Here is a 27,183-nt window from a genome sequence, read left to right as displayed (position 1 = left end):
ATGCCTCATGCAGTGAGGTGTAATGAGGAGTCCAAGCTGATCGGTCATCTGTTTAAGGGCTACAACAAAAACATTCGTCCAGCAGCGCATCCAGAAGACAAGGTGGAGGTGCAGGTGAAGCTGATCCTCACCAACCTAATCTCTCTGGTGCGTGACCACATCTGCTCTACCGCAACCATGTTGTAAACACTACATATCAGGTTGCAGGGTGTAGTGTATCCACCCATCATAATTCCCATAGAGCTACCAGACCAAACTGCCCTTTCATGTACACATAATAGATCAGGGGAGGATGGTGGAGGTAGAAATTGGAGGACTGGCTCATTGTGAGCCTGTCCTCTGATTTATACCTCCATCAGCCTCCACTGTAATAGATAGTGGTTGTAAACCTCAGAAATTAATTCCCCTGTTTTGCAGAATGAAAAGGAGGAGACTCTAACTACCAATGTCTGGATTGAGATTGTGAGTGCGCTTCTCTCCTATCTAGCTCTTTTTTCCCCCTCCTCAGTTTTCATTTGTTTTTCGTGCATACCATTTATTTTCTCCTACTTTGACCTGATTTTTAGATGTCTGTCATTTATTACCATCCCACTCAACTCGCTCTTCTGCTCCATTCATCTGTTTACTCCTGTGTTGCCTCCCCCTCTCTCCTCTGCCTACACCCCCCCCTCCCGCAGAAATGGATTGATTATCGCCTTGCCTGGAACATCTCTGACTATTTTGGCATTGACGTCATCCGTGTCCCTTACAACATGGTGTGGCTCCCTGACATCGTCCTTGAGAACAAGTGAGGCAGTGGGGGAGGGGTTCATCTTTTCCCTTTTGCTTTTTTTTCTGCTATGTCCTCCTATTGTGTCTCTTTGCTACAATATTTTCTCTTGGACTCTCCTCACCCTTCTCCATATCCTTTCCTTTCCCCTCCACTCTACCCGTACTCTCTGCAGCATTGATGGCAAATTTGATGTGGCGTACTATGCCAACGTGTTGATCTACAATAGTGGTGACATGTACTGGCTTCCACCAGCCATCTTCCGTAGCACCTGTGCCATTGAGATCACCTACTTTCCCTTTGACTGGCAAAACTGCACTTTAATCTTCAGGTCAGCATGGTGGTCAGTCCTAGAGGGTTGCACTGTATCATATAAAGATACTGATATGTAGCAATTTAATGTACTGTTTCACCATAGAACTGAGCTTTCTCTATGTTCACTCTAGGTCCCAGACATACAGTGCCAAAGAGTTGGACATCATACTGGCTACTACTGATACGGCTGCTACTGATACTGATACTGATATTGAGTGGGTGGAGATCGATCCTGAGGCCTTTACTGGTAACACACAAACACTTATAGTCCCACACAATAACATGAACAGTATGAACAATATACTCAATACTACTCAATAATGGTGCTAGATTACTCCCAACCTCTGAAATAAAAGGACATAACAATATGTCAGGTTAGTGCCAGGTGGGGACTGGGAACCTTCACTAAGATAGATACAACAGAATTGTGGTCAATTCTGTAAATTCAGGAGATTAATTGAAATTCCAATGCCTGGTATTTTTTTCACCCTTTAGAGAATGGTGAGTGGGCCATTAAACACAGGCCTGGCAGGAAGCTGATCGACCCACGCTACTCTCCTGATGACCTGGAGTACCAAGAAGTCTACTTCAACCTGATCATCCAGAGAAAGCCCCTGTTCTACATCATCAACATCATCCTGCCCTGCTCCCTCATCTCCTCATTGGTTGTACTGGCCTACTTCCTGCCTGCACAGGGTCAGTGGAAGTGGGGATTGGTCAGTGGCTTAAGGGTTAATGATACAGGATTATATTAATAATCTTTTCCTCCCTTCTCTGAGATGTCTTTGGTTTGAATTTGGATCTTTTACTTTGGATTTTCGATCTGTTGCAACACACTCTGTTCTCTAGTCTGTTTTGTTTTTGTAAAGTTCCCAGCAGCGTCGCCCCGCTCGTTTTGCTATGACGTCATATCCAAGTGGGAGTCTGCCTTTCAGTATTCTTTTATAATAATATAATCCCACTTTCAACTATTCAGATTTTACCCCTGAATTAGATGAATTTGTGTGATTATGGGGAAAGCATTTGACATTCCTCTTTCTGTACCCCTCTGTTGTCGTCTTCACAGCTGGGGGACAGAAGTTGACTGTGTCCATCTCTGTCCTGCTGGCTCAGACTGTCTTCCTCTTTCTTATTGCTCAGAAGGTCCCTGAGACATCTCTCTCTGTCCCTCTCATTGGCAAGTGAGTCAATGTGTGCCAGTGTGTGGTTGCAAGTGAGAAAGACTCCATGAGATTACTTACTGCACTGCAAAGTTTTCTGTGCATCAAATCTGGAAAGCATTCGGAAAGTATTCAGACCCCTTAACTTTTTCCACATTTTGTTATGTTACAGCCTTATTCTAAAATGGATTCAATTTATTTTTTCCCTCATCAATTTACACACAATACCCCATAATGACAAAGCGAAAACAGGTTCAGAAATGTTTGCTAATTTATTAAAAATAAAAAACTGAAATATCACATTTACATAAGTATTCAGACCCTTTGCTATGTAACTTGAAATTGAGCTCAGGTGCATCCTGTTTCCATTGATCGTCCTTGAGATGTTTCTACGACTTGATTGGAGTCCACCTGTGGTAAATTCAATTGGCACACACCTGTCTATATAAGGTCCCACAGTTGACAGTGCAGTTCCTCTGTGGGGATGGGAGAACCTTCCAGAAGGACAACCATCTCTGCACCAATCAGGCCTTTATGGTAGAGTGGCCAGACGGAAGCCACTCCTCAGTAAGAAGCACATGACAGCCCGCTTGGAGTTTGCCAAAAGGCACCTTAAGGACTCTCAGACCATGAGAAACAAGATTCTCTGGTCTGATGAAAGCAAGATTGAACTCTGAATGCCAAGCGTCACGTCTGGAGGAAACCAGGCATCACCTGGCCAATAACATCCCTACGTTGAAGCATGGTGGTGGCAGCATCATGCTGTGGCAATGTTTTTCAGCGGCAGGGACTGGGAGACTAGTCAGGATAGAGGGAAAGATGAACGGAGCAAAGTACAGAGAGATCCTTGATGAAAACCAGCTCCAGAGCACTCAGGACCTCAGACTGGGGCAGGACATCGACCCTAAGCACACAGCCAAGACAACGCAGGAGTGGCTTCGGGACAAGTCTCTGAATGTCCTTGAGTGGCCCAGCCAGAGCCTGGACTTGAACCCGATCGAACATCTCTGGAGAGACCTGAAAATAGCTTTGCACCTATGCTCCCCATCCAACCTGACAGAGCTTGAGAGGATCTGCAGAGAATAATGGGGGAAACTCCCCAAATACAGGTGTGCCAAGCTTGTAGCGTCATACCCAAGAAGACTTGAGGCTGTCATCGATGCCAAAGGTGCTTCAACAAAGTAAAGAGTAAAGGGTCTGAATACTTATGTAAATGTGATATTTCAGTTTTTTATTTGTAATAAATTAGCAAACATTTCTAAGAACCTGTTTTGGCTTTGTCATTATGGGGTGTTGTGTGTAGATTGATGAGGGAAGAAAATGAATTTAATCCATTTTAGAATAAGGCTGTAATATAACAAAATGTGGGGGAAAAAAAATAAAAAAAATAATAATAATTCCTTCTTCTAGCATTGTGACTGCCTATGGCCCCTGGACTGAGCATTGATTTCTTTATCTTATGATGACTGATGGATAGATGATTCACTTACTTAAACAAATGTATTTGTTGTAAGTCGCTTTGGATAAAGGTGTCTGCTAAATGCCATAAATGTAAATGGGTCTGAATACTTTCAGAGTGCACTGTGTATATATATATATATATATATATATATATATATATATATATATATATATATATATATATATATATATATATATATATTTTTTTTTTTTTTTTTTTTTTTTTTTTTTTTTTTTTTTTTGTGTTACTCTACCTGACGCTAAACCTGACACCTGACCCCAAATCTTCTCTCTCTCCACATCTTTCTACTCATACCTTCCCAGGTACCTGATCTTTGTCATGTCTGTGACCACTCTCATCGCCACCAACCAAATCGTGGTGCTCAATATCTCCCTGCGCAGTCCTAGTACCCACACCATGTCTCGCACCATCAAACATGTATGTATAGCTGGCCAATAACATGAGAATTATGTTCAAAAGCTAATTGAATGGCCCTTTAAATTGACCCACAATTTGACCTACAATTTCCATGGTAAACATTGTCCAAATTCAACCATTGATTGCCTAACCCTCGTCCCTTACTCCATCCCACACCTCTCTCTTTTGTTCAGGTCTTTCTGGAGCTTGTCCCTCGCTTCCTGGGGATGTCCCCATTGGTGGATGATGGAGAGGCAGAGGTGGAAGTGAATGGAGTGAGGGAGCGACGACGGAGTTCTTTCGGTCTGATGCAGAGAGCTGAGGAGTACGTGCTGAAACAGCCCCGCAGTGAGATGATGTTTGACAAACAGAGAGAGAGGCATGGCCTCACAAGATCATTTGGTAAGAGGAAGAAGATACATTTTGTTTAGTACTAGTAACTGCCTTATAATGTCATTATAATTGCATGGTAATGCAGTTGAGCTGTTTTGGTTATTACATTCCTGCCAAACTGCATTACGATACAAAAACAATTACTTCAGTACTACAGTATGTGATCAAATGTTAGTGCAAAGTTGTTACACGAGTAATAGTACAGTATTACTAAACAGATATCGCCCAGGCCACTGTCCATCTGTATTTTATCTTTTGGTGACTGTCTCTCTGCTACCCCCTAGTGGATGGTATTGATGTGAGCACCACAGCCAACCTGTACAAGAGCCTAGCCCAATCTGCACCTGAAATCAAAGAATGTGTGGATGCCTGTAACTTCATCGCTGAGAGCACAAGGCAACAAAATGACATTGGATCTGTAAGTATTGTTTTTATTTTGGGTAGATATGTGTAACTTCTGAGGGTTGTATCTCCCCAATGTGTCCACCAGGCTTTGTATTCATTTCATATCAATTCCAGTCAATGAAATGAATCTTTAAATTCATGAATTTAGAAATCTTTAAATAATATTGTGGGAATGTGTATTTACATCTTCCCATCTCTGCCTCACCGTTATTGTCCCATAGGAAATGGAGAGCTGGGTATTGATCGGAAAGATGATTGACAAAGTGTGCTTCTGGGTAGCCATCCTCCTCTTCTCCATCGGAACAGTGGCCATCTTCCTCACGGGACACCTCAACCAGGTTCCAGACTTACCATTCCCTGGGGAAAACAAAAGATATCTCCCCAGTGACTAATAAAAGGCCTAACCCTCTCTTAACCTTGTCAAGGGTAATGGCTATCATGTTATCGTCTTGCTTATTTCTTAACTCACTTCTGACCCTTACTTATTTATTATGAAGTATTTTTTAGCAGTAGATGGCTGAAAACCAACGTCTTGATATTACATGCCATAAATATTTCATACTGTGCATTATGTTTTACCTAACCATTTGTTGTTATAGTATGTGTGCTTTACGTGTGTATCATATTAGTAGCAGCCCTGTGACATGAACCTGCAAAAACCTCTTATCATTATATTGCAAAGCATTTGTGAAATAATTCTGCAAGTCTGTTGTAGGTTTATGTCCACCTATTGTATAAGTGTTTCTGATATTTTGACTAGACTAGAGAAGTAAATCTAGCAGCCAGACCTGTTTTTAGCCCTAAACCTTATTCCTACCTTAGTGTTTGCATACTACCTTAAAGCTGTGCTCAGCAAATAGGAAATTGGCCCACCACTTTGTCTAACACTAAAAGTGTTTTCCTTAGTGACTACTCTTAAAGGGTCAATCTGGGTACATCCATTTTTGGACTTATATTTATGATATATAGCCATTGATTCTTGAGGAATATAACTTATAACCTGAATATAAGCTTGTTTTACTCGATTGTTTGTCAACACTGTAATTGTAAACAAACACTGTATAGCTTCAAAACATGGTTAAAACTATATTTTTGATCTCATGGATGGTCAATTGCATCTATAGCTCTGTCTATAGAATTGAGAGTGGTTACCTTACTCCAGCCCCATCAGCTGTTTACTAAAAAAAGTAGCAGGGTGACCGCTTTGTTGTATCCCAGATTGCCAGATTGAATCCCAGATTGCCCCTTAAACAATTAGTTCAGAGGTAAAATCACAGTAAGCTACTGAGGTTACTCCTCAGTGTGCTGCACTGCTTGTTGTTTACACACCTCTCAGACTACAAAGCAGCAAGGAAGATGCATAATGCATCAGGTACACTTAAATGCTGCCATCTCCCAACAATTTCTCTAGAATCGCTTCAGGGTTGATCCCTAATAAACTGTATCCCTGGTTACTTTTACTACATGTAATGCAATGTTTTCCATGTTGTTTACCCAGAATGGTGCGCCAGCCAATTCCCAGTTGCTAAGGGCAGCTTTAAAGAAGCAGTGAGGCATGTCTTCTCTCTCCGGTTGTTTGTGTCTCACTGTATGGTAATGTCCATGTGACACAGGGCTTTAGTGATGGTTAGAATGTTATGCTATGTGCGAGTACCAGATGAAAATCTTTGATTTAATTTATTTATTTTACATATCATGCAAATGTACATGGTTAAGAATGGTTTAGAATTTCTCTGTTTCTACCACACACACAATCTCAATCACAAGAGAAGGAATTCAATGTGAGAAATTGAGGCTTAAACTTTTCCTTTCTTTCTATCTAACCACCAAAGAGAAACACCTAGGTTACAGTATGATAATGTTTAAATATTGTTAAAGAGATGCTACAGGTTTTTTTGTCACTAATTATTTACATCAAATGTTGGCTTAGGTGTTGACTGTATGGTTCATCGTATAATGTTAATTTCTGTCAATTTCTGTCTTATCTTTATGACACAGTTCTTAGTTTAAGGCCAACAAAGGTTTGCCAAATAAGTTTTTGCTCATGGTAGTGGGGAGGTGTACCCACTTTGTCCAATCAGGACAACATATTGACATATTTTTTTCTATTTCGGGACCTGTTTTTGGCTTGTGAGCCCTCATTTTAGAACTAGTGGCTGAAAATATAAAAGAATCCTGTAGCATCACTACTCAAGCTACTCAATCATGATATACACAAGTTATGTTTACCAATATGGTAATAGTAACTAATATGATACATTAATCAATATGAATTAATAATGCAGTAACAAACATGAACTTATGCATGTTTTAACATAAACATGAACTGTCCAACCATTAGTTAAAGGCCCATTCCAATGGAATGTAAAATGTTTGTATGTCGTGTATGTCCAAGTTTTTGAAGATATCTCACTATACCTCCTTTCTACCAAACTTGCCCATCTGATGAAATTACTACAGTCCCCACAATTTCCGAGTCATAACCGCGTCAGTATCCATTTACGATATAAGTTATTGTCTAGCTAGCTAGTAGTTGTTGTTGTTTAGAGAGGAAATGGAATATAATTTGAATTGCCCGCGATCTATTCACTCAACAGCACAAGATGCAAAGTCATCAGCACAGAGCTGGTGCGTGGTACTCTGTTGGAGCACACAGGCACGGCAGAGCGATGTCAAAAGTTCGTTGAATGATTTGCTGCCGAATTTGTTTTTAAGTTGTTGTTTGTTAATTCATTTTTAGAGCGTATGCATGGTGGAATGATGGGACATACATAAAAATGGATTTGGGGTAAAGTACGGACTTGCGTTCAAGTACCCTTTTCAAGTTCCAAATCTCCAACTGCCTCCTAAGTCACGTGCTGTGACGCTGTTTTCTCAAATGAGGTGACTTTACCAACAGGTGAAGTGAGCATGTTTCTCTGGCTGAAACTAATCCTACCATTCCATTCTGGAACGCACTTTTAGCAAATGTGAAAATGAAACTAGTACTGGAGTTTGCCTTTAATCTATTGCTATAGTTAGTGGTTTAAGCCATAACCAACACTAACTATCATCCATAATAATTTATAGATTTCAAGATTGAATTATACATATACTGTAAATGCATTAATCAATCATTAGTTCATGTTAATAACTGCATCAATTTATGTTTTTATGTATAGGTATCCTTATTGTAAAGTGTAACCATAGTGGTTGATTATGTTGAGTTTTAGCATCAGGAAAATGTTGATGGTACTGTATAAAGTGGTTAAAAACGTAGGGCTTTCAAAACATTACTTGAAAGTACTTGTTTTAAAGATCTTCGATGCAGAGGGGCATTTGCTAGACAAACAAATACTCTATAATGAATATCATTATTGTTAGTACTTAAAAAAATGAAATTGTAGTTATCAAAGCTGTGAGAATAAACTCAAATCGATATTTTTAATCAAAAGACTATAGTAGTCATTGCTGGTGACCCAGCGGAATTTGGTGCACATACTGTATGGCTCTTGAATATTAAAGGCACTGTCAATGATTTCGCTATGCAGGGCCACCAACAAAACATAAACAATGTATTTTTTTTTACACTTTAAATCTTTCGGAGTGATAATGATGGTGATGATGATGATGATGTACACATTGAGGCATGTTTGACCATGACACAACTGAGTGTGAAATGTCACACAACTATAATCTCGCACCTTTTGACATCCAAATAAACATTTTGGTTTTCATTATGGAAACAACTGTGTTATAACAAACCATATTCAGACCTATTGCCCATACCATAATGATGTCCTATAAGGGCTGAGCCTCCTCCCACTATCCCTCTTAAGTAACTCTGAGGTACTCAAAATAATTTGAATCTGAATTCACCTCCTCTCAGTCCTGGAGAATATGCCTCAACACTATGGAGTGAATAACTTGTGTGCATCCATCCATGGCAATCTCAAAATACATGGATCAGCACCTACCGAAACATAGCCCCTCACCCACACACAATAGCCCCCCTCTCTCTCTCACGCTCTCTGGAACTTGGTTTAAAGGGGCAATCTGGTATTTAACAACAACAATAAAGTATTTTCTTTGAGAAGAACAGCTGAGGGATGTGGCTGAAGAAATGTAATCACTCTCAAATTCATGGACGAGATCAAAATGAGTCTTTTCAACTCTTCATGAATCAATGGCTATAATTAATGTACGTTTAAAATGGATGTACCATGTCTGTTCAGTCATATATACAATTTAACTAATATATGACCCAAAAATATAAATACATACATACTGTACATGGAAAGACAAAATGTTAAAAGGTTAACATTTCAGACTCTCCCTTTTCCAGCTGTTGCCGAGTTGCTCACAGCTGGAAAGTGACTTAGCTGCGTATGTGTCTAGGGTGCATCCTTGACCACGTGCTCTGTACATTCCACCGATTTGTTTCCGGACTAAAGCTCAGTTGAGACTTGTCCGCTTCAGTATCTCTGGATAATCGTTTCATTGTTGAAGGAGGGTCTTGAGCCAGCAAAAACACAGCCATCTCTGTCCCACCCCAATCTGGTTTCACTTAATAACAACTCTATATGAAGTTAAAGCCCAATTCTACATCAGCATTGCCCCGACGATTCGACCATACGAATCTGAGATGAATTTCCCCCTTGTGCTATCTGTGGATTGTTCTCCAATGTTATAACATTTTACTTTTTTTACGACTGGTCCATGGCGTTACTGAATGGACGAAGTTGTAATATCGCTGCGACAAAATCAATGCTGCTCGCTTCGTAATGCGACAATTGCTCCGACGAGCAAACAGTGAGAAACAAATTCTCAGATCAACACGTCGCGCTGCTGTATGAGATAGCCTAACCTCCGTCGGTGAGACCAACGCCAGGGACTTTAAAGTGTACATCGTTTAGGGTGAGTACGGTATGAATAAAACACAATTTTTCCACTTAAAAAAACTACAGAGAAGTATTAGAGGGCGGAGGGTAGAATCAGACAACATCAAACATTAGAGGGCGGAGGATAGAATGAGACAACACCTTAAAGTTTATAGAAAACATTCGACCTTTTCGATAGGCATGCGGTAAATCTTCCGGATACTTCTCTGTTTGACTCTTTAAAGTAAGTATAGGCCCTAGGCTACACTTATTCTGCACAAATCTCACATAGCCTTCGCTGTAGTAGCATTGTAATCCTAACTGCGGATAAATACCCCACGGATACAAAATACTAATGGATTCTCCTTGGAAAATTCCTCGGATGATACTCTCACATTTCCAAATGGATTCCTATACTTGTTTTGGAACTTTGCAACTAGGATGAATGCTAATATCAACAGAGAATTCCAAAGCTATCCTTGTAGCATCTTGTCATTCATTGACTGATGGTTATTTCTAGGCTATTAAGCTATGTACGGCATTTTAGCATGTGTAGTATACAAGACGTGATTGTTTTTTGATTGTCATTGCTGCTCTCAACTTTCTGTTTTTGGTGTATTTTGTATCGTCTCATGCCTATTTACAGAAGAAACTATGAACTGAGCTCAAACAATCTCCCCAAAATTGTTTTGGTCTAAACCCAGCAAAGGTTTTAGAATTTATGTAAGACACCGAATTAAAATAACTCAGGTGTTTCTTTAGCCAACTATCAGTAGTACTAACCCACAAGTGGGTCCTGTTTTACCATTAGGCCCCTTGATGATAGTCCCCATGGTGAGATTTGTACTCAGCTGGTCTGCATTAGAGCAAAGAACATTTCTGTTGCTCTGCAAAAATTATGTTACACCTCTCTCTCTCTCTCTCTCTCTCTCCTCTCTCTGCTCTCTCTGGATAGTGTTCCACCTGAAACCTCGTTGCCCTGGCAACAATGTACCAGCCAATCAGAATAATCTTCCCACACACCCATAACACACCTTCTCTATTGTCAGTGTTCCCAGACTTCTTATGTAGGCTATCACACTGCCGATGATAATACCAGGTAAATACCAATTGATTGCAGTCATATCTCTGTATTTGCTGATTGAAATGATGTTCTCTTCAGCTGGATGTCTTTACCTCTAGCTCCTCAGCATTAAATCCTCATGCCAGTGTTCATGCTATTGAGCTGTTGGCACGGCTTGCTCTGCGCTTGCTATTCGTGTGGTGTAGTGCGAGCTGTCCCATTCACTGCTGTGTCTGAGGCACTTGAGAGCATATTATATTTAGATTCATGTGAAGCCCAATCTTTTCCAGTTCAAATATCACTTTTCCTATACTCTGTTAGATATCCTTTAGGCCTACTGTCTGCAAAACATGTTTCAGAAAAGTTCTGCTAAGTTTTATTGGGGTAAATTTGTGTCCAAATATTTCTGAGTAATGGTAGTATCTGCACACCTGATATGATAACTGCAGGTGCAAAAGTAGTAGAGAAATCATATTAATCTGTAAAGAAAACTGCAGTCTGTTCAATGTGTCATGTGCCACTCTGAAGGTCTCCTGACTTAAACGCCCGTGATTAAGTGTACAGTGAGTCATAGAATTCTCTTGGGTTTTGGTTTTGATTGTATCCAGTCCAGTATTGTCTGTATAATATGGTCAGTCTAGGGCAGATTTGTTTCTGTGTTTAACATGCTCTGCTAAGCCATGAAGATTGTGTGTGTATGGTTTGTAATTGTGCAAAACACTCACACTAATCCTCCCAAAAATGTTGTCTTAACTTACTCAGACCACAACAAGATTTCTGTGTGGTGGTTTGTATGTTGGATTGGAAATCAGGGTATGTGAAAAGATAAACTTCAATGTAACGTCTATTTTAGAATCTACAGAATGAACATTTTGACATTTTTGAACCCTGACATTTTTTTCTTTAGGTTTTCCTTTCTGTTCAGTAAGAGGGGGAGAGCAGCAGCTGCACTATCATGTCCATTCCAGAAGAGGGTGCGACAGAGGCCCAAACTCTGAAGATGAAATGCTTCTCCCAGGACAACTACCAGCCGTGTGCGGAAGAGATGGACGGCCTCATGCACAGCTGTGGTGAGGAAACATACAGTAGCTGATCGGCCATGATGTTTTCATTCTCCTACTCGACTCAAGTTATGGTTTTAAATTCTTTGCATGTGTCCTTGCAGACGGGCGTCCCTTCCTGGTGGTCCATCATCTGATGGATGTGAATGAGGCAGGTGTGCCTGTGTTACTGCCTGGTTCCGCTGTCACCTGCAGAGTGGACACCACTGAGAGATATACCACCCGCTCCAAGGTGTGTGTGTGTGTGTGTGTGTGTGTGTGTGTGTGTGTGTGTGTGTGTGTGTGTGTGTGTGTGTGTGTGTATGCTGTACTGTACTGTACTTTGCGTACAAGTATCTTGTTTCCCCAGCAGATCAATGTATATGACATGTAACCTCTGCTAGGTCCGTGTCTGTACTCTGTACACTGTGCGCCTGACTCATGGTAAGTTCACCTGGATAGTAAAGAGGAAGTACAAGCACTTCCAGGAGCTGCACCGGGACCTTTACAAGCACAAGATGATGCTCCACTTCCTGCCTTTGGGAAGGTCAGTACTCCAGTCAGCCCAATCATGCAAATCAACCCCCGTCTGTGCAGAAAGTCTTTTGTTTGCTATTCAAATCAGAGTGATGGCTTGCTGTGATTTCTGTATTTGTTTAAGCAGTGTATGTTTAGAATACTTAAATTGTTTTTGTAGATTTGCAGCCCAGAGGCAGCAGCTAAGGGCTATGACTGAGGAAATGCCCAGTCTACATGGGACTGACAGAATAAGGAGGACCTCCAGCAAGCAGGTATCACTTTCACAGCCACAGACACCTGTATTTGATCATTTGATGAGTTGGCTTTTGATAGTGTATTCATTTCAGATACCTTTTCTCTTCTCACTGTTTCAGAAATACCTTGAGGAATACCTAAATGGCCTGTTGGAGAATGCATTCTGTAAGAACTATCATGGCATGGTGAGAGAAGATGTATAACACACACACACACACACACACACACACACACACACACACACACACACACACACACCGATCAGCACAGGCAGTATCAGTTGATGTCTGTTTTGTTCTGATTCCAGCTGGATTTCCTTGATGTCAGTCCTCTGTCCTTTATCAGTGATCTTGGACCCAAAGGCTTGTACGTAGTAATGATAATCTTTTAGAGAGAGAGAGAATTGATTATGGTGTACATTTGAATGAGTGTGAGTTTTCTACATTAGTCAGTACAGTATGATATATGTTAGTTATGTCTCATTGTGTATCAGGGAGGGCTCCATCTTCAAGAGGTCTGGGGGCCACCGTATCCAGGGTCTAAACTGCGTTGGCCATCACCAGTTCTGTTTCCGCTGGTCTCGCCGCTGGCTCGTGGTGAAGGACTCCTTCCTGCTCTATATGAACCGAGAATCTGGGGATGTCTCCTTTGTACTGCTCTTTGACCCTGAGTTCAAAGTTCAAGTGGGCCGCGCCTACACTGACACCAAGTATGGAGTCTGTTTTGAGAACTTCACCCGGTAAGTCCATTGTGATGTCCAAAATACTTCATGTGGAACATACAGTGGTTCTTATAGTCCTATGTAGATATGGTGTTACTTTGATGCTACACCTTGCAGAAGGAAATATTTAATTAGTTCACACAGACATCTAGTTGTGCAAACCCAAATTATTTATGCACTTGAATTTTTTAATTCATGCGAATACAAATTACATTGCAGACTTGTATCCTGTAAGTCGTGAAAGGAAACAATATTTGCATGTTTGTAGGCATTCACTGTACAAGCACAACATGTTTAAATGCCTGGGTAAGTGAAAAATTGTATACATTTAGACACTTGAATCGCCGACACAATATATTTCTTTTGAACACACTGGCAGAGCTGTCTCTCCTTTCCCTCAACTACTTGTCTACACACATACACATTGTTTTGGGCTGTACAGATGTGACAAACCCGTCCAGCCAATCGGGGATGCATTGTATTTGCCAAAATACCATTGGCCTGGGCCTGGGATCAAACGTTACTATGGTGCGAAACGCGAGACCCTATTGGTTAATATCCACATATTGAATGTAGCAGTGATACCTACTTTATAGACATTATCTGATACCCAATAACTGCATTCAGTTTACCTCTAGACCCACCATGGTTCAGAGTGAATTGTATTGCATTTCTATTCCTGACTATACCTCCCCAAGCTAACTAACAAACACACTATTCCTGACTATACCTACCCAAGCTAACTAACAAACACACTATTCCTGACTATACCTACCCAAGCTAACTAACAAACACACTATTCCTGACTATACCTCCCCAAGCTAACTAACAAACACACTATTCCTGACTATACCTCCCCAAGCTAACTAACACACACATGAGTGGCTAACAAGAAAAGAGCTCTGATAATAATGCCATATACTAAATCTCATCATGTAATTTAATCAATCCCTCTCTTGATTTAATCCATCATGAAAAATGTTACAATAACTATGTTGTGTGCTTGGTAATTTGACATCCCAATTGGCCGTGTTACTAATCAGGTGTCAACTGCCCGTACGCTCCCCACGTTGGGTTTGGTACTATTGAACAGCCTCAAAAATAATTTGTGTGTTAGGACAAGTTGTTGTGCTCAAGGAGGGTGTTTTCAGTATAGTGTTTGCATGTCTGTATGTGCACATTTTTCATTTGTGCAAGTGTTGAAACATTGTGTGCAGGTGCACAAAACGGGTGTCTCACAGACACTTGATTTTGTTTTTACTCTCATGACGTCTGCAAAGTCATTTGAATTTGCACAATTGCGCACACATCATTAGCGTCACAACTGTGTGCACAAATCAAATCTTTCCTCACGTGCGGTGTGGCATCAAAGTAACGCCATATGTAGATACCCACATTTATACCGTGTACTGTATGAAGTACAGATGTATTTTCCCACAGTATGTTTGTCCTTATTTAGTGTTTTTGTTGGGAGGTTGGGAATTGTGTATCTCTATGTGACCCCATATAGGTGTGCTCTAATGTGACCTGTGCTGTGTTTAGGACTCTGATTATCAAGTGCAACAGCTACAGACAGGCTCACTGGTGGAGTCATGAGATCAACAGGCTGACAGAGCCATGTGACTTTCTCAAGGTGCAACGCTTCCAGGGCTTTGCCCCGCCACGGGAGGACACACTCACCAAATGGTCAGATGTGTGTGTGTGTGTGTGTGTATTTGTGTGCGTTTGATACCATTCCTCATTCCGTTCCATGATTACAATGAGCCTGTCCTCCGATTTCTGCCTCCACTGGTGTGAGTGTTGCCTCATATTCTTTTGATTCTGTGCTAGGGTATGTACAGCTTTATGCTGCTTTAACCTCTATGTGATGTATTTGTTTATTGATTTGTCGTAAGGTATGTAAATGGCAGTGGCTACTTTGCAGACCTGGCTGATGCTCTGGAACAGGCCAAGGAGGAGATCTTCATCACAGACTGGTGGTGAGTGTTTGACATAGCACTGGATGTTCTAAAAGCCACAAACTGTATAAGGATCTCTATAGGTATACAGAGAACCTGCACCCAAATGCGCTTAAGAACACAGCAGAACATTTACATATGGTTAATGTTTGTCATTTGTTAAAAGTACATGTGGATATGTATATGTTCAATATTACATGGTCAATATACAGTCATGAGAAAAAGTTAGGACACCCCCCAAAATATTAAGTTATTCTCTTAAAAATATGGACATATCAATATGTTATCTTCTTTCTAACAATGTCTATAGATAAAGGGGATGTAATTGAACAAAAAACTATGAAAATGTAACTTTGTAATCATTTATTTAACGAAAAATTAACAATAATGCCAATTCCTACTGAGGAAAAAGTTAGGACACCCTATGCCCTAATAGCTAGTATTGCCCCCCTTGGCTGAAATAACCTCAATTAGACGTTTCTTATAACTGTCTACAGGTCTCTGACATCAATTGGGAGAAGGTTTTTCCCACTCCTCCTTGCAGAATTCTTTCAGCTGTGTGATGTTCGAGGGGTGTCTTGCATGCACAGCCAGTTTCAAATCAATCCACAGCATCTCAATAAGATTAAGATCCGGGCTTTGACTTGACCATTCCAGAACTCTCAATTTATTTTTCTTGAGCCATTCCTTGGTAGATTTACTGGAATGTTTTGGGTCATTGTCATGTTGCATGGTCCACATCTGCTTCAGCTTCAACTTTCGAACAGATGGTCTCACATTTTCCTCAAGCACCCTCTGATACAATACAAAATTCATAGTGGATTCTATGATGGTGAGCTGACCAGGCCCTGCTGCAGAAAAGCAGCCCCAAACCATGACATTTCCACCCCCATGCTTCACAGTTGGTATGAGGTTCTTGTTCTCAAATGCTGTCTTGGTTTTGCGCCAAACATGTCTACTCTTACTGTGCCCAAATAGTTCAACTTTGGATTCATCTGTCCAAAGCACATTGTTCCAGAAGTTCTGGTCTTTCTCTAGGTGTTCTCTGGCAAACTTTAGTCTTGCCCTGATGTTTTTTTTTGACAGCAGGGGTTTCCTCCTTGCACACCTCCCATGTAATGCAAACTTGTTCAGTCTCTTTCTTATGGTGGATGCATGTACTTTGACATCAATTGTGGCAAGAGATACCTGTAGGTCTCGTGATGACATTCTGGGATTGTTGGAGACTTCTTTAAGCATCTTTCGGTCAGCTCTTAGGCTGAACTTGCTTGGGCGGCCTGACCTGGCCATGTTGGTGGTGGTTTTAAATGTTCTCCACTTGTAAATTATTTTCCGGACAGTGGAATGGCCAATTTCGAATAGTTTGGAGATCTTTTTATATCCCTTCCCAGACTCATATGCATCTACAATTTTTCTTCTGAAGGCCTCAGAGAGCTCTTTTGATCTCGCCATGGTGATGCAACTCACTTCAACAATCAAGAGCAAACCAAACTAAATATCTGAGGTTTAAATAGGACAGGCTCCTCCAAAATCCTCTGTAACGCTGTTCTAATCATTTGCACCTGATGTGGTGCTCTTTATTATAATTTTAGGCATTTTAAGTGGAACTAAATGTGGGGGTGTCCTAACTTTTTCCTCACAAGAAGATTGCATTTCTATTAATTACATTTTACCAATCATTTTTTAAATAATTTGTTTCAGTTGTATTTGTTTAGTTATATTACCTCAATTTTTCAATATTGTTCAAATGAATATCAAATGTCCATATGTTTGAATATGTTGAAGAAGACAAAGGTTTTCATAGGGTGTCCTAATTTTTTCTCATGACTGTATCTTGCTCTCGCCTCAGGCTCAGCCCAGAGGTTTTCCTAAAGAGGCCAGCTACAGACACTTACTGGCGCCTGGACGAGATCCTCAAACGCAAAGCAGTATGATCCCGCTATTCAACTTTCTCTCCAAACATTCTGAAATCTTTCAAATGATCTCTAGTTTCCCTTGTGGTTCCCCTCTAAAAACACTAAAGGATTTTCCTCTCTTTCCTTCTACATGTGTTCATCCTGTCATTTCTCTCTGCAGGAACAAGGTGTCAAAGTGTGTGTGCTTCTGTACAAGGAAGTGGAGATGGCTTTAGGCATCAACAGTGGCCACAGCAAGAGGACCCTAATGAACATGCACCCCAATATCAAGGTCTGCTTTGCTTATTCACATTTTACTCTTGCTATCTCACCTACAGACCCCACTCATAATGCAGTATAGGTTGAGCAGAAATGGAATTCTCAAGCTGCCATCTCTGGTGTTTTAATGTCTCTTTCACTCTTCTGATGTCTCTCCAACAGGTAATGCGGCACCCTGACCATGTGTCGTCTGTGGTGTTTCTGTGGGCGCACCATGAGAAGATGGTGGCCATAGACCAAACAGTGGCCTTTGTTGGAGGCATTGACCTGGCCTTTGGGAGGTGGGATGACAGCCAGTACCGGTTAACTGATCTGGTTCCTACGGAGACCACCAACCACAAAGTGGAGGCAGAACCAAAGACAGAACCAGAGGTCCAAGATTTAAAAATTAAACTTTCCTTCTCTATCCTGTCATGGTGTTCAAATAGTCCAGTGTGTGTGACCTTAGCTCTTACCACTGTGCCCTCAGACAGATGATTCGGCTGACCAGGTGGATGGGTCATACTATGGTCCAAAGCCTACAGAGACACCAGAGCCAGAAGAGGTGAACCCTGAGGATCTGACTAGCAACACTCAACTGTGGCTCGGGAAAGACTATAGCAACTTCATTAGGAAAGACTGGGTCCAACTGGACCGCCCATATGAAGGTATCCATACCTCTATAAACCCACACCACCATCTCTCTCTTTCTCTCTCTTGCTCTCACATATACAATGCTCTAAGCACTACTTTACCCATAATTGTCTGTATTCTGTTTTGTCGGAATGAAACAAAGTTTTATGCAACATTCCATGGTGTCTACGATAGTTTGTGTTGAGTCCATGGCATAGGCTAACAGCTGTGCATCAATGATGTCCCGTTCACCTCAACTCCTAAACTAACCCTCAAATGCTTAGGCTCAATTGGCTTCCTCTCAAGTATGCCTAACATTAAAATTAAGCAAGGTTGATACTGAGTTAAACAGGCTATGTACTACATCTTGGGCTACAAGTACACACAACAAACTGTGCTCTCATCATGACTCCCAACTCACCCAAATCTGTAGGCTGATTTGAAATAATGCTATTTAATGAAGCAAGGTAAATTCATACATCCACACAAATCAAATAATCACTCATGTAGTCTACAACCATTTACACAAATAAACGTTGATTGATTGCTTTCAAATAATACTGTCGCTGGGCTGCTAATGAATCAAATTACAACATGGGCTTCAAGAGGCAACAACCCAACTTATATGAAAGACAAGACAGGACAGGAGGGAAAATGCCTGATAGCCAGGGCTTCTTTTGGAAACTTTTCTGTAAGCTATTCTTGCATGACCTTGAAGGTTGTTCCTATCCCAGTATCTGTTTTCCCACGTTGTGACAATGTAATTGTAAAAATAGCTAGGTCTAAAGTGATTCAAACAGTTACTGTAGGCTACCTTGCACAAACTACACGTCTCTCATTCTCCCATGGCTGAAAAATAGCCTTACTGTATAAAATAGCCTGACAACATTAAGTTAAAGCAATCAATTCCAATGGGGTTAGGGTTAGGGTTAGATTTGTAACCACCCTTACGACGGGTTGCCGCTAGTTGTAGTAAATATTGCCAAAGTGGAGGTAATAGTGATGGTTAGAGTATTAGTATTAGAAATTAGGAACAATAATAATACATTTGAGAGAATTCTATTGTGATATGTTTGTTTGGTCATAAAAAATGTAAAATAATAATAAAATAAAGTATGACTTTTTTTTTTTCTCTCTCTTCACACACACACATACTTTTAGGTAATGCAGATGTCCAAGACACACACACACACACACACACACACACACACACAGCAAGATTAGCACTTTATTTTCCTTATGTTTTTGCAGACAACGTTGATCGTACCCAGGTGCCGCGTATGCCGTGGCGTGACTTTTCTGCAACCATTCATGGAAAAGCTGCCAGGGATGTAGCCCGTCACTTCATCCAGCGCTGGAACTTCACCAAGGTCAGAGTTCCGAAGGAAAACCTTTGACATGGCAAGGGTTGTGTGAGAGAAATGTCTTTTACTTCCTTTGTTTTGTCTACCTGCAGATCTTTAAGAACAAGCACAAGGACAAGTTTTTCCCCTATCTTCTGCCCAAGTCTCACAGCACTGCTGACTCATTGCCATTCACTGTGCCTGGGTCAAGGAAGGCCTCAGTGCAGGTAAACACACACACACACACACACACACACACACACACACACACACACATTCATGCCAACACAAATGCTCTCTCTCCTCCTGTATTCTAATTTCTTCGTCTCAGGTGTTGCGTTCTGTGGACCGCTGGTCAGCTGGAACTTGTGAAAACTCCATCCTCAATGCCTACATCCACACCATTGAGAACAGCGAGCATTACATCTACATTGAGGTAGTACTGGCACCAACATGCAACACATACAGGCCACATTATTTCATTGCACCCTAGTCTCAGTCCTAATTTGAGGTTGATGTTTGCAACTCAATTATATGCCCAATTAGTATACAGTACTTCCATATATATTTGTTTCTTAGACAGATAAGTTCATTTTTATCTGGTCACAAGGGTTAGAATTGTAGCCTCATTTCTAATGCATCTTGCTATCTTTGTCAGTCACCTGGATCCCTATCTATTCTTCACTCTAACTATGCACATGCAGCCCACATGACAGTGAAAAAGATTTGGCAGTTAGTATATTTACTCTAGCAGGTGAGGCCTGAATATAATAACAGTTTCTGGTAATGTGTCATGCTCCCTACCCGTCAAACCCCACAGAGACTCCATCTGTTCTTCTCTGCCCTCAGAACCAGTTCTTTATCAGCTGTGCCGATGGGAAGAATGTCCACAATGGCATTGGTGATGCCATTGTGAATAGGATCCTGCGTGCACACAGGTAGGTGTGGTTATCATAATCTTTTTCTGTTTGGTTCACCACTATTACAGAGCTGTACTGTAGTGTGCGTATGTATATATACACTCACTGAGCTCTTTATTAGGAACACTATACTAATACAGGGTAGGGCCCTTTGCTCTCAAAACAGCCTCAATTCTTTGTGGCATTGATTCCACAAGATGTTGGAAACATTCCTTTGAGATTCTGGTCCATGATGACATGATTGCATCACGCAATTCCTGCAGATTTTTCAGGTGCACTTTCAAGCTGTGAATCTCCCGTTCTACCACAGCCCAAAGGTGTTCTATTGGATTCAGATCCGGTGACTGGGAAGGCCACTGAAGAACACTGAACTCATTGTCATGTTCATGAAACCAGTTTGAGACGACTTTGTGACATGGTGCATTATCATGCTGGAAGTAGCCATTAGAAGATGGGTAAATTGTGGCCATGAAGGGATGCACATGGTCAGCAACAATACTCAAATAGGCTGTGGCATTCAAGCGATGAGTGATTGGTATTAACGGGCCCAAAGTGTGCCAAGAAAACATTCCCCACACCATTACACCACCTCCACCATGAGAAGGTATACAGGTGTTCCTAATAAAGTGTTTGGTGAGTGTGTGATATAGCTATTAAGTTAATCTTCTGTTGGTCCTTTTTCCTCTCTCTCTCTCTCTCAAACTCTTTTTGCTGTTGTTTCTCAGTGAGCAGAAGAAGTATCGTGTGTTTGTGGTGGTGCCTCTACTGCCTGGGTTTGAAGGAGACATCAATGAGGGAGGTGGAAATGCCATCCAGGCCATATTGCACTTCACTTACAGGTCAGAGTCTTTCTCTGCAAACAAACAAACACACACACACACACACACACACACACACTAACACACAACTTTTGTTTAGCTCTAAAGGTCCAGTATGTACATTTGAGCTTTAAAATAGTGCTAAATTGCCGTGATGAATCGGTAGCTATCAAGGAATGAGATGATCACATGATAAAGAACGTTCAGTGTAGAGCGCTCATTTGGTCTCAACAAAGCACTTTCTAAAATAGTTTTTTGAGGTTGAGCACTGCCCGTTTATGTACCATTTGTAAGTTGTTGTTTTTACGTTGTTTTGTGTTTGTTTAAATGGATATGCACATATTTGCCGCTATTAGAAAACGTAGCATATTCACGTTTTCAAAAAAATTGTGTGGCCGTACAGGGTTGCAATGCACAAGACAACATGCTTCACCTTTAACTATTGTAAGATACTGTTGCTGATTTTATGTTGTAAGTGAATATTGATCTGTTATAGGACCATGTGTCGAGGAGAGTTCTCCATACTGATGAGGCTGAGAGAAAGTGAGTTTCCTGTTGTCTTACTCCATTTGACTGAATATCCATCTGACGTCATCAGTGTATCTGTGTCATCTCTGTTAATGTGTCTGTTTTCCTTGTTCTTTGTCTGTTTGGCTAATACCTCCTTAACTGAATGGTTTAACATCTGATAGGTATCTCTGTACAGTTCTAAATTGTTATCCTCTGCTCATATTTTTATAAGGCCCCTTTGTCTGTTGAAGTTATTTGCTACAGTAATTGTCTCTAAATTGATGCCAGTTTGCCAATGAGTGTGTCCCCCCCATCCCCCAGTTGAGGACCAGTGGAGCGAGTACATCACCCTGTGCGGCCTGCGCACTCACTCCCAGCTATCCCAGTCCGTGGTCACTGAGCTCATCTATGTGCACAGCAAGACCCTCATAGCCGATGACCGCCGCTACATCATCGGTGAGTCATCTAACAGATTCAGAGATGGGGCATCACAGTCACTATGAGTCATCGATGGGCTCAATCACAACTACTGTAGCTAATTACTGCCTCTGCATAATAATCACAAGGTGAATGATATGCAGTGCTAATAAAACGCTGAGCTAAAAATGCATCTTGCACTTCAGGGGAGGGGTAAACCCAAAAGGAGCCTGTATTAAAGATGAATGCAATTTCTAAGAGGATTTCTTTCTAATGGTTATTAAATGTTTTGCTGTTTCTGTGAGGACATCATACACAAACTCCACTCACTGCAATGCCCCGCCTTTGGTGCCAAAAACAGAACACTCTGTGGAATAATGCACTGGTGACAGAAATTATGTTACTCTTTTCAGCTAGAGTCCATGAGACAACAGGTAGGCGAGTTGCAATGTGATCTTGTTAACCATGTATTCTGTTAAACTTTTTAGCCATCTTCTACCCAGCCTTATTCCCCATTCTCATACATTCTAAACAAGCCCCTGCAGCTACCATAACCACTGCTATAGTACAGTGCCAACTCCCTCCTGGTTTCTGTGTCCTCTACTCTCTCTGCCCTCCAGGCTCTGCCAACATCAATGACCGCAGCATGCTGGGCAGCCGGGACAGTGAACTGGCTGTGTTGGTGGAGGATGAAGAGAGGGTCTTGTCTACAATGGGGGGCGAGGATTACCAGGCAGGACCCCTGGCCCTGGCCATGAGGAAAGAGTGCTTCAGGTCAGGAACAGTGTCTGTGGAGACCATACACGTTTGCGCTCACTGTGCTATTTCCCTCCTGCAGCAGTATGTGTTAGACAGGAAAGGGTTACCACCTCTGCAGAGGTGATTCACTTCTCACAAGATGAACAACTCCCACCTAGCCGTCCATATGTTGACAAAGTAGGGGGTAAACAACTCCTCCATACTGAAATACTATCAGGCTGACTCCACTGATCTTAGATGGATCAATAGATAAGAAATGGTCTGCATTTCGGATGCACTAAAAATGTCTCTTAGAGTGTTAGACAGAATATGCAAACAGCAGCTAAATTACTTTGCTACTCACAGAGCTTGCTGTCTATGTGCCAGCAGAGCTATTCAGCTCAAATCAGCAGCTACCAAGTATATCCTCTAGTTTCCAAGGGAACCATCTCCGATGACAATTTTGCGCAAGCGTAGTCGTCATTCTCTGTATGAAGGAATTCTGTTTGGGTTGAAATATGAATTTCCGCACCACATAACCAAAGTTGACTCACATCAGATATGTATAATTGATATAGCATGCAACAACGTTGACATACAAATATGCATGTCCCTTCTAGGGTTCTTTTAGGAGCTGATTCAGACCCCAGCATCAATTTTGAGGATCCAATCAGTGACCCCTTCTTCTTTATGGTGTGGAATGCAACTGCTAAATTGAACGCCTCAATTTATGACAAGGTATGAATAAAAGTGGGATAGATTGTACATCATGAGCGTATAGCCAAACCCTTGTGCTATCAGCAAGTCACCTCCACTCTCTCTTTCCCTTTACCCCTGCTCCTTTTCCTTTCCTTTCCACATGCTTGTTCCTCATTCCGGAGCAGGTCTTCAACTGCCTCCCCTGCAACTCAGTCCATAACATGCGGGAGCTGAAGGAGCACTCCTGCACGGAGCGCCTATGTGACACAGACCCCCAGCAGGCGAAAGAGGAGCTGGAGGCCACCAGGGGGCTACTGGTCCACTTCCCCCTCAACTTCCTGTGTGAAGAGAATCTGCTCCCCCCGCTTGGCAGCAAGGAGGGGATGGCTCCCACGGGTCTCTGGACATAACAGACCACTGGAAGGCCCTGTCCAGCAATGGAGAGATTCATGGTTCATCATCTCCAGATCTTCCATAGTTTATCTGAGTGATTGTAACAAATGTATTCACTAGTACTCACCTAGAAAACTATAACTGATCTAAGAATTACATTAAAAGGGTTTTAGAAGACAGAGTAGATATACAGTAGACACTCTGTTAACATGGTAAACATTTGGAACACACAGATAATGATGTATAACTGTGTATCATGCCTTTTTATATGCCCCAGTTAAGGGACTTTTAGACACAGTTATTTGAAGGGTAACCGCTCTTGAATGTCAAAGTACAATTCTATGACATTGGATCATTGTCATAGGCCACAGCCACCTTATGTGTTTCTTCATGATATGCTGAACTTGACTATTCCTTAAAAACCAGTGTGTTCTACTCTATAGCCTGAGGTAAGGGCCTGTTGCCACTGCAGAGAATACATAACTGAATGCTATAAGAGTTAGGGGGAGGAATTGAAGGATAGATCAAAAGTCAAGAGTCTCAGATGATTGAGGAACATAGCGTACATTTATTGTTGCAAGGTTGTGGGTGGATAGCTCTTCTCTCTCTCTCTCTCTCTCTCTCTCTCACACACACACACACACTCTCTCTCTCTCTCTCTCTCTCTCTCTCTCTCTCTCTCTCTCTCTCTCTCTCTCTCTCTCTCACTCACTCACTCTCTTCACCTCCCAATGCAGTGCCAGCAAACCTGTCAGAACATTTGTGGTTGTTATGGTGACGGATATAAAGAGCTGACTAGATTGTGGCCTGAAGAGAAAAAGAGAATGATAGGATAGATAGACAGAGGGGCTGAGCAAGATGGATGATGGACTGAATCAGGGGTATATCAAAAGATTATATGGGAATATGGAAAACGAGAGGTGTACAGTACAGGAAAATTCTGTGAAAGGAGGGTCATTTGAATTTCGATGGTAATGGCAGGATTAGATATGATAGGACAAAAGAGCAGGTGCAAACAGCCATGTAAGAGGGGCACAGGGTGAAAAGAAGGGAAGGAGGAAAACATATTCAGGGGGCGCTGGCTTGCCTTAATTGTTGCGTCTTTTTGCTGTCACCATGGCAACCAAGTGAATTATTGTTATGTAACCCTGTTGTCAGTGGTCCAGAACATTCCACTTCATTTTGAGAAAGGGGAGCAAGGAGAGAGTTGAAGTTTCTCATTTGAAACAAAGGGTTCTGTTTTTTGGACTTAATAGAGGGACACAGATGGGGGTGGATGGTCTCACTTGAGACAATAGGATGCATTGTAGAATACGTGTGTAACAGGTTCATGCATCCTCAACAGTTGTCATTAAATCACACTGTGGCTGTCAGTAGCAATGATTTAATTTAAGCTTTTAGCTTATTTTAGATTTTTTTCAAGCTTAACTATTTGTCTTTTTACTTGTTTATGTTTATTTTCTATTTCCTGATTGTTTATACTGTAGTTTCAGTTTTATTACCACTTTTATTATTTTTTTATTTGATTTACACTGCTTTTAGGGTTTTTAACATTTCTACTTAGTAATTTTTCATTTTTAACCAGGAAACACTGCCAGCAGGAAACACGGGCAAGTCGATTTTATTTGCAGTCTAATAATGAAATAATGATTTTCTATATAAGCTGATTGCTTCACTTTTTTGAAGTGAATACTTTAGTATGCATCATAAAATGTCTGCATTTTCTAAATTTAATTATATGTATTTCACCTGTCAAGACCAGAGCACTTGAGACCCATTCCTGACCAAAACCAGGCCCCTTCAGAACCAGAAATAGATCAACACTTGTGTGTATTTGAGATAAATGAATTCTGAAGGTCTGCACAGAATATTAGATTATTACAGCAAATTCATATATAATGCATCCCTAAGCATTGTGGAAATCTGCTGGTCTTTGCAGATCTGTGCAGAATCTGTATATCTCGAAACACACAGTGAACCTTTTGAAGACCCAGACCATGACCCAGTGTGTCCAGACCATGATGAGACCAAGACCAGTTTAAATTAGAAAAAACAAGACCCATACCAAGACCAACAGCCTTATAACCATATGGTAGAAGTATAGCCTACAACTTTGTGAAGAAATACATAACATACATTCTTTATAATTGTGTAATAGATGTTGCTCCAACTAACTTGTGATATTAATAATTTTTAATGGATATCAAACATGTTTAATATAAGTATTTTACACTGATCCATGTCATTTTTAAATATTTTATAATGAGCTAACATGCTTTGTTTTTTGACAACTGGCTGGCCCTGAGCCAAAATGAGGGTTGGTGGGAGTGTCCCCAATTTAACCCCTCAGGTGTGCCTCTTGAGTTTCTTTTCTATGTCCAGTTGTGACATTAATGAATATCCTGTACACTCAATAAACATACAGTAATTGTAACTAACATTTAATAAACTGATTCGGAGTGTTTATTGATAGACTGTATGAACAAACGAATGCCCTTGGTTTGGTGAGGTATTGACTATGTTACAGGCAATATTATGCCAATCCCTGCCGTCCTGTCGCCCCATATAAACAAAAGTACAAAAATGAAAAGTGCAAAGTAAGGTGCAATAAGGTTAAGCATTTGTTAAAAGACTCGGGTGATGTGTCCCTTATGAAGTACCGTAGCACGGTAGAAGAGGAGAGAGGAAGGAAAAAAAAAGAAAGAAGGGTGTTGTGTGTACACTTGCTGGAGAGGGACGTCATAACCTGAACACACAGAGACGTTGGGACTACCAACATATGACGAGAAAATAAGTTACAGTTTGTGTCGGTGAAATATCGATGATTGATATATAATTATTCAAACATCTGTAGAATATCTTGAATTGCGACGCAGATTTGGCTGTCGCAATTCTTCTACAGCGCTTGTTCGAGTGGCCAAGAGCCGCTGACAGAAAATTGTGTTATTTTTCCGACGGTAGGCAGTGCAAGGCGCGACTCAATGCGAAAGGAATGAAAGTTAGTTTTGGGTAGACCTTGGTCGAACATGGCTAATTAGCTAACTATAGGTACCTGCTTGCGCACCTAATTTGAGCGACATACTGCTCAAGTTTATAGCGTTTGAGAATAAGGTAAACGACCTGCTTGCAAAGGATCGAATTATCGTATTGACTTGTGTGCGTGGGTAGCTACTGTTGAGGAGCTAGCCCAGCTAGCTAATATTATGATGGCACTTTGTCAACT

The 27,183-nt window shown here is 41.2% G+C and overlaps 2 protein-coding genes across 3 annotated transcripts; both read left to right on the top strand.

Annotated features, from left to right (window-relative positions):
• On the top strand, nucleotides 1–5,789 carry chrne (cholinergic receptor, nicotinic, epsilon; the record flags this gene model as incomplete). The annotated part of the gene is made up of 11 exons (XM_083665202.1): nucleotides 1–147; nucleotides 418–462; nucleotides 678–787; nucleotides 945–1,100; nucleotides 1,216–1,331; nucleotides 1,580–1,780; nucleotides 2,151–2,265; nucleotides 4,030–4,144; nucleotides 4,318–4,525; nucleotides 4,801–4,934; nucleotides 5,143–5,789. 11 exons carry the CDS (start codon nucleotides 1–3, stop codon nucleotides 5,311–5,313), a joined length of 1,518 nt encoding a protein of 505 aa, XP_083521328.1. The 3' UTR covers nucleotides 5,314–5,789.
• Nucleotides 5,790–9,504: 3,715 nt separating this feature from the next.
• On the top strand, nucleotides 9,505–25,921 carry pld2 (phospholipase D2). Of its 2 annotated transcripts, none has more exons than XM_083687596.1 (24): nucleotides 9,505–9,817; nucleotides 11,751–11,913; nucleotides 12,009–12,136; nucleotides 12,288–12,430; nucleotides 12,581–12,674; nucleotides 12,777–12,842; nucleotides 12,965–13,023; nucleotides 13,151–13,396; nucleotides 14,921–15,064; nucleotides 15,274–15,357; nucleotides 17,186–17,264; nucleotides 17,413–17,523; nucleotides 17,673–17,882; nucleotides 17,980–18,157; nucleotides 19,374–19,492; nucleotides 19,579–19,692; nucleotides 19,797–19,901; nucleotides 20,315–20,403; nucleotides 21,111–21,224; nucleotides 21,700–21,746; nucleotides 22,035–22,169; nucleotides 22,751–22,904; nucleotides 23,489–23,606; nucleotides 23,753–25,921. In XM_083687596.1, exons 2-24 carry the CDS (start codon nucleotides 11,799–11,801, stop codon nucleotides 23,975–23,977), a joined length of 2,877 nt encoding a protein of 958 aa, XP_083543722.1. In that variant the 5' UTR covers nucleotides 9,505–9,817; nucleotides 11,751–11,798; the 3' UTR covers nucleotides 23,978–25,921. The 2 variants fall into 2 exon arrangements, with proteins under 2 accessions (XP_083543722.1, XP_083543723.1); XM_083687597.1 differs by lacking the exon at nucleotides 9,505–9,817 and adding an exon at nucleotides 10,827–10,879.
• Nucleotides 25,922–27,183: the final 1,262 nt, after the last annotated feature.

This window comes from Argentina silus, assembly GCF_951799395.1.
Source record: "Argentina silus genome assembly, chromosome: 2".
Lineage (NCBI taxonomy): Eukaryota > Metazoa > Chordata > Actinopteri > Argentiniformes > Argentinidae > Argentina > Argentina silus.
This window is presented reverse-complemented; position numbering and strand designations above follow the sequence as displayed.

Bases quoted from the DNA above. Each gene is read 5' to 3' on its own strand.
- pld2 (XM_083687596.1), top strand. From the start codon at position 11,799: ATGTCCATTCCAGAAGAGGGTGCGACAGAGGCCCAAACTCTGAAGATG. The intron at 17,524-17,672 runs GTCTGCTTTGCT...TCTCTCCAACAG, and splicing joins ACATGCACCCCAATATCAAG to GTAATGCGGCACCCTGACCA. The intron at 19,493-19,578 runs GTCAGAGTTCCG...GTCTACCTGCAG, and splicing joins AGCGCTGGAACTTCACCAAG to ATCTTTAAGAACAAGCACAA.